This window comes from Nicotiana tabacum, chromosome 19 (genome assembly GCF_000715075.1).
Source record: "Nicotiana tabacum cultivar K326 chromosome 19, ASM71507v2, whole genome shotgun sequence".
NCBI classification, from domain to species: Eukaryota; Viridiplantae; Streptophyta; class Magnoliopsida; order Solanales; family Solanaceae; genus Nicotiana; species Nicotiana tabacum.
The window spans coordinates 63,817,682-63,826,270 of NC_134098.1; the positions used below are offsets into that span (position 1 = coordinate 63,817,682).

The following is an 8,589-nucleotide window of genomic DNA, read 5'->3' on the forward strand; positions in this document are numbered from 1 at the left end:
GGAGTTGTATTATGATTTGATATTATCTATGGTTATTTTTCGTTCAGATTTATCTATTCTGTAATTCGTTATCATGTTTTGTTAATATTTCATGAGTGGCTTGCCTAGCAAGTGGGTTAGGCGTCATCACGATCGGTGGTGGTTTTGGATCGTGACATGGATACGATATTAAACAGAAAAAATAGCGGACAAAGATATTTAGTCGAGTGACGAACTAGTTAAGTCATATTAGTCATGAAATAATACTAAAAATTAATTATTGTATTGTTTTATCATACAAGAGCTAATCACCGACGATATGATTTATTTTAATTTTTTTTGGATACATTGCATAGAGAAAGAATAATAGTTGAAATTTTGTTAAAACAATTTGATTTAATGTGCTCAAACAAATATAATAATATTTTATTATTATTGTCTTTTATATTAACCATGCATCGTGCAGGTACTAATATTAGTATAGTGTATATAGGTAAAATTTTACCTGTTTACACAAAGCCAACAAATATAAGACATATGCTTTGTATATATAGTTTTCAATACTTAATCATAACAAATGATATGCATTTTCAGTTTGATTTGTTGATTTATGTATTTCTTTGTATTTATTAGCATATGCAGATACTACGAGAAATTACAACAAATATTGCAATGATCATAATTCATCACTTATGGCCTTGTCATATCTTGCAATTCTTTTGGGACATTTTGTTAAAATATTTGTGCTAGGTCCTACTACAGTTTGCGTGATTCAAGACAACTCTCAAACTGAAACTTTTTATCATGCGTATCACATAAAATAGTACCCCATTAATTATGTGACAATCCTAACTTAACTAAAATAAGACATAGTAGAGACCATTATCTCGACAATAATGAATCAAGTTAGTATTTTTGATAAATTTTCCCATTAAGTAATCATGCATTATGATAGGAACAATATTCAATCCTCTAAAAAATATAGCTCTTTGCCTCTTTTGATTATTTCATCCCATGTACCTGCAATAGCATTTCAGTAATACTTTTTCATTTCACTTGTTTCATCCTCACATTTTATTCATGACTTAAACGACTATTTATCCCTATTTCTGCTAGGGAATCCAACTTGTTTTGAAATAAGACATCTCATTTTAGTTTCTTGAAGATGTCCGCTTGTATGATTCAAAAAAAGGGGACGTATTATTACTTTAAAGAAAAATGTCTTACTTTAATTATGAGACCACCCATACATTACTAAGGCAGGTAAGTGACACTCATATGTTTGAATATTGTGCTGGAAGCATATTCAATTGAACATTAACCAAACCAGTACGTTAATAAATTCGATACAAAGGGAAAAAATAGCTAATTAGTGAAGGGGGTGTAACTTTGACAGTTAACACTACAATGTGAAAAAGGAAGACGTGCTTACTACTACTCTTTAGATGTGCACCCCGCCACCAAGCTAAGGTCCCATTATGCACCAAACTAAAGTTGTTCCATTCAAATCAAATTAAAATTTTCTCAATCCTTTACTTTTCTTTTTCTCTATTTCGCATTTAATCAAACAGTTGATCGTCGATCCAACTTCATTCCCAGCGATCATCGTTGACGATCATGAGAAAACGTTTGTTCTCGTCCGTAGCACCACCACCTTCTCCGATTCCCACAGGCAGAGGATCACGTTCCGCTGTCGACTCAATTTTGGGAGAGTACATTGATCAATCTATCCACGTTCCTCACTTGACTCTCCCGAAAAATACATATCGTTGGGTGCCTGATGAAATCCATTATCCATCACTTTTGCTGAGGGAAAATGATGTAATGAATAAGTTGTTGAGCTCTGCTGCTGAATTCGGAGTGGTTAGGATTATTGGTCACGGCATATCTGGTGAAGAGTTGAGAACAATGCTGACTGGGAATGAATGGTTGTTTGGATTATCAAGTGAAAAGTATGCTAATTATGATAAGTTCGTTTGGGATTGGTCTGATAACACGATGGAACAAATGGCCAAGGTTGCGATGGGGGAGCAAAATTTTCTATTTTTCCGGTAAGCTCTACAACATATCTTAATTTTCTTGTGTTTTTCTTTATTATTTGGATTTAGACCTGCCTTTCATGAAAGTTGGACCATTATACATGTAATAATCCCAATCCACTTGATCGACACTCACACACTATTTAATGACCATTATACATGTCATCATCCAAATCCTCTTGATCGACACTCGGCACACTATTTAATCCGAGTGAACCAAACCATATAGTACACCCAATCATATGCATGAAAATCAATTTAACTGCGGAAGCTATTTGAAAATCATATATATATATTCATGTTAAATAATGAAATAATTTTCAATTAAAACTACACATGAAGCCTTTATAATAATGATAAAATCAAATAAAATAAATATTTTTTTAATTATGTCGTGTACAATCCAATTACTATAATCCATCAAAGAATAGAAATAAGCACTTGGGACAATTTTTGACTAAAGAAGATAAGAATAACATGACAACTATCACGAAATATAATTGGTGCCTCAATATATATCTCGGGAAGAGTATCATCCTAATCAGGCCTGCTCATCACGTACTACACCTCATCCTAAAATATGTAAAGTAGGCGGGACACTGGAGGGAGCCCACGTGAGCTGGGTACACTGTCATAGTACTCAATAAGTATCATAAACTTTCTCTAATTCAAGCTCCTAGGAAACAAGGTTCTACAAAAAAATGCAACCAATATTTAATATAAAGCGATAAACAGTTATATCAATCATAATTTTTATCACTTTAAATGAAAAGTGAAATATAAACTATGATATAACTTTTAAAATATTTATATCAATCCATAATTTTAATAAAGATCATACAAAATTATTTCAATTTCATTAAGTCATTGAAACCACTTTCGGTTTCTTAGGCCTAAATATAAGAAAATTCTCTTTTATCTTTCATCACGAGCACTATACCGATACCGATATAATAAATAATTACTAGGTGATCAACCTAGCAATAATTATTTGACCATACTTGTTCAAGAGGCTTCTTGTAATACCATACGAGTCAACTTTACCTTATTAATTTAAGTAATAATAAATTTCCCTCTAGGGGACTTTAGGCCACAAATCGCGGCTTAGCCATGAAATGTGTTCCTACACTGTCACATTAGTTCTATGGTAACGAACTCAATATTCGAATTAATCTTGGTAGTCTCCACTAGTAACTCCAAAATATTTAACATATAAAAAATATTTTATAGTCTAATAGCATCAAAGGATCTATTCTTTTATCAAATTATGATGTCCATAGTCAATCTAAACCATTGGACAAAATCAAATGAATAACATTTTTCATGTTTATATATATATATATATATATATATATATATATATAAGTTTTAAAAGAAGTTATATCACTTGCATCAAGTATCGTTTTACCAACAAGTTTTTGAAAAAAAGATTTTTTTTTTAATAAATCACATGATACTTCATATGCAACATGATTTAAAACGCATGGCGACATCATTTTTCAATTGTCCGCACAAGTACAGATGCACACTTACAAATAATGGACATATTAACTAGAAATATGCTTTAGAGAAAATCTCTCAAGAAGAGTAAGTCTTTATCAACTTATTTCACTTTCTCTTTACTAATTTTAAGCCCTCGATTTTTTTTGACATTCTAACTTTGATTAAAATTCTCAATCATCACCAACTAGTCGATATCTATAATTAGAATCACAAATATATCAAAATATAACACACAATATTTATTAATATCTATTTAGGGCTCACAAGTTCGCTACAAGTCTTCTACAACTCGAATCGTCTAGTAGGTTCACTCAGTAGCCTATTTAATTTTATTATTTTCATTTAATACTCTATTGGATTCATTAATGATAAACATTAACTACCTAATACTATCAAGTCATTATTTATTATTTTCTTTAATCATTAGTTTTTCGATTTCAATTTAGCTAACAAATTATTCAATAGGTTAATTGCATCCATCAATTTTATTTCCAAGAATATTATTTACCTTCTCCCTTATTTTCTCAAGAACACTATTCACACTATGAACTAGGCTTTTAAAATCTAACTTTTTAACCATTAAAACCTGTAATAAATGCGACAAATACTTCTAACTACTCAGAGTAAATGAGTTTGGAGTATTAGAATTATATCTTGTAGACCACTCTTGAAAATCACAACTTTGGTGATTTTTCCAGTTTTTATAAAAAATAAATTATTTTTCGGGTATGGATAATGGTCTTTTTAATTAATTAGAAGATATTTAGAATTGACCAACATGATCCCTCCGTTTAAATGAGGGATATATTTGAACCCAAAGTATGACTGCAGGGGTATAGACAACCCAATAGTATAACGAGTGGTATTCTTAGACCATTTTCGAAAGTAGATAGGTATATTTGGCCCTTTGCCGAAAAAAGAATTGGGAGGTAAGGAGACATCAGCAAAGGCTAAATGTGAAACTGACTTTTCTGTACAGCCACAGAGTGTAACTTATGTATTTTTCCAAAAAAATATGATGAAATTAGAAAATTGGGATCCACCACTGCAATTTACACGTGACAAGTTTAAGTGAGGTGTAAAAATAATAACTAAAAATAGAGTCAAATTCATTTTATCCCTTAACCTTTTAGGGTTGGGAAACAATACCCCCTTCGCGTTTTGAATGGGAAAAGAAACTCCCTTGTGCAATAGCTTTTTCGTGAAACAATTTCTTTTAATAATATTTTTTTCAATAGATAATTTTTAGAATAACCAAGTTCTTTCATTATAGCCAAAAGCAAAATATGACAAACAATTGGGATCTATATAATTTGTGGAGTTTCCCTTTAGCCTTCTTCCCGCATAGTTTAAGATATGATGTAAAGCAAAAAACGGCTCCATAATAAATTTTCAAATGTGACATTATTAACTATAATTCTTGTTCAATAAAGATATTTTCTTTTCTTTTGGTCGAAATAAGTAAAGTTTAATAATAAAGATATTATCAAAAATGTAAAGTTTAATAATGGCTTTAGTATAATAATTTTAATATATAAAGAAAATACATAAATAAATTAATACTCATAGCAGCAATTCTTTCGTCTAATATATATGTTAGAGAATTGACTATTTCAGTGTATCTTTTTCCCTTCAAATTGAATTAATGCTAAAGTATCCATGGTGAATGTGCGTTCAGCATATTTCTTGAATTTTGTATGTAAGATTTTTTTATTTATTGCAAAATTTTTATTAATGGCCTCATATCTTAAATTTTACAAGAAAGAAAGACGAAATTCAAGTATTGGTTTGGAGAAAAAATATTATACTTCACCTTTGAAAGGATAGAGAGAGAAAAAAAAATCCTTATCTTAAAAAAGAAACTCTCACCAAAAAATATATTGCATAAGGGGTTCCCTTTCCCATTCAAAATGTGAGGGGGTATTGTTTTCCACCACTTAAAAACTAAGGGGGTAAAATGGATTTTACTCTAAAAAATACAAAGCAAAAAGAAGAATCAATAAAGGCGGCTGATCTTTAAAGGGTGAACGACACAATTACCCACAAATATAAAACTATTTACCCTTGCCTACCCATTTATTTTTCTACCCATCAAACTAATTACTTTTCTTACCCATAACAACTTTTGTGAGTAATTTCTTCTTTTTTCTCCTTTTCTTTTTTATTTCTCTGCTTCTTTTCTCCTTTTTTTTTTTCGTTTTCTTCTTATTTTTTTATTTTTTCTCTTTTTTGGTTCATTTATTTTTTTTATTATTATTATTATTATTATTATTATTATCCTTGTGCAATAGTACGTTATTATTACCATAATATAATTTCACACTCAAATTTGGCTCCTTCTTTATTTTTATTATTTTTTTCTTTTGTTTATTTTCTTTATTTCATGTTCCTTTTCTAATTTTATTTAACTCCTTTTTTTCTTTTTATTTTTTTTCTCTTCATAATCTAATTTTATTTGTTTTTTCTCTTTTTTTATTTCTTCTTTATTTATACAGTAAGAAAAAAATAACTGATATAGTTAATATTTGTTCACCTTTTTTTTTTTTTTAATATAACTGGTATAATATATATTTTATCTTTTTTTTCTTCTTATTTTCTTTGTTTAATTCAATTATTAGAACAACTTATATATTATAACAATTTTCTCTTCTCTTTTTGCTTTCTTTTTTCTTTTATTTATTATTATTTCAAATCATTATTTTATTTCCATTTTTTTCATAATCTAATTTTGCACACATTTTTTGCTCCTTTTTGTGTTCTTTTTATTTATTTGTATTTTTTATATATTTATTATTAAAAAATAACTTACTTTAGCATATAGTATATCAAAAATAGTATATTAGTAGAAAAATATATTGTTACATTATATCATATATTGTAATAGTATACTGTGCAATTAATTATACACTATTGAATTAAATATTATATACCAAAACAGTATATAATATGTTATTTTGGTAGTACAAATTAGTTATCTTCACTAGTTCAACTTAATTTCAACCTAAATTTCAAAACTTTACTCCAGAATTTCCATCAAATTGACTCAAACTTTAGCCACTAACCTCCAATAAAATATTTCAAACTAAATATTTTGGTTTAAGAAAAAAATAATAAAATATAAAAACTCCGTTGAAAAGTTAAAAAAGAACTCAATGAAAATTTCAAAAAATTCTAAAAGGACCAATCTGTAATAGTATATTGTTACATTATATAGTATGCTGTAACAGTATACCACTGACTATATGTTCCAAACTGTTGAACTTTTATTTGGGCCGTAGCTTAATCGATAAAATTGCAATTCTAGTTAGAATCCTTTCACTCTTAACCAGAGGTCTCGAGTTCGAATCCTGAAAATGAAGAACTTCTTGTAATACAAAGATCCTTACCCTCATAGAGGGCTTACCCGATACGAATACGTATTAATCAGCCAATACGTTTCGAATTCCGGATGACTAACTAAAAAGAAGTAAAGTTATAAAAAAAGTATTTTTTTATTCTTGCTGTAAACAACTTTATGTTCTGTTTTTCTTTTAATTTCTTTATTTGATTTAAAAAAAGAAGAAGATTGATAATGATATATTTAATTTTGGTGCAGGCAACAGTTGGAAGAGGTATTGAACAAACTAAAAGGAATAGCAAAAGAAGTGGATGAAATAATCAGATCGAGTGAGAGTGATCAATCTTGGAAGAAAATTGAAGCAGAAGAAGTAAAGATGTACATATACAGATGCACTAAGAACCAATCCAGTAGCATGGACCAAACTTGGCTTCCACCCCACATTAATGCAACACTTGAAGATTCATTTAAGTATGCTTTGAACCTTTATCTCCCACTGGAACCACTTGAATTCTCTGTGCATTCAAAACGTGGTCGATTGCCGTTTAAGACCAGCCCAGACACAATCATTGTCACTATTGGACATCAATTTGAGGTATATATATATAATTTTCTTATTATTATTATTATTATTTAATTTGCAGAGTGTTAACTAAGTACAATTATTTAAGAAAAAATAAAGAATAGTTTAGACAACTATTCAAATGATTAAGGCTATTAAATATATTTGTACGTTAAAGGGTGCAAAGACCTTAAACATCAGATAATATAGACTAGAGGGGAGTAAAGACAGAGAATATTACCCCCCCCCTCCCCCCACCAACCCCTCCCGCTCCCAAAAAAAGTTCTTACAAGCATCGTCTGATGTTAAAGAAAGAGAAAGCTTCAACACTCTGTTAAATGAAGCTTAGCATGAACTAAGATCAAACAATGATTGAAAAGCAATTTCTGAAAATCAATTTGTAAAAGAAAGAATGCAATGTTATGTGGACATCCTGATATGATTAAACTAAAATTGTTCCTTGTAATAGGAATGGAGTGATGGGAAATTCAGGTCAGCAGATGGAGAAGTAGCACTGAAAGCAAATCTTCACATAGATCAAGCATTATTATCCTTGGAGCTCAAGTGGTCATTCACTAACTTGATTGATGACGCCTATAAAACACAAAAGAGAATTACCCTATCTGATCAGGTTTTAATTTTAGTTATATTAATCTTAGTATACAGAATGTTTCTGTTTATGTGCACAAATAATTAAATAATCTAAAAAAATTAAGTAATAATTAAATTATCTTCCTTTGGAACGTACGGCGCCGAAAAATTTCGTTTCATTTTTTCTATTTTTTCTTTCTTCTTCCTGTTTTTATTCCTTAATTTTTTGCTGTTATGTCATGTATATAGTGTGTGGTTTTGTAAAGGAAATGATGTACCTTAAAACTGGGATTTGTAAGACATTAAGTGCTAAAGGTTGTGGCGTGTGGTTATTTTGCTTCTTTTTTGATTCTTTATATAGGCTTAGTTTTGAGCATATATCGTTCCACACGAAGGATAGGGATTCGTATGTCCAACAACACTAAGAATGGAACCATAGGCTCAAATTAATAATGAGAGATTTTCAAGGTATAGTTCTAACTATCTTAACTCTCTGTTCCTTATATGCTATAGTTATTAAAGTCTCTTGAGGGTGGGAATGAGCGATTAGTTTTAATTTGGAGCTCATAATCGATACT

At 29.5% G+C, this 8,589-nt stretch overlaps 1 protein-coding gene across 1 annotated transcript; it reads left to right on the forward strand.

Annotated features, from left to right (window-relative positions):
- Positions 1 to 1,350: 1,350 nt before the first annotated feature.
- On the forward strand, positions 1,351 to 8,352 carry LOC107796719 (uncharacterized). The gene is made up of 3 exons (XM_016619517.2): positions 1,351 to 2,030; positions 7,117 to 7,453; positions 7,890 to 8,352. The coding sequence occupies exons 1-3, from the start codon at positions 1,597 to 1,599 to the stop codon at positions 8,115 to 8,117; spliced, it is 999 nt and encodes a 332-aa protein (XP_016475003.2). The 5' UTR covers positions 1,351 to 1,596; the 3' UTR covers positions 8,118 to 8,352.
- Positions 8,353 to 8,589: the final 237 nt, after the last annotated feature.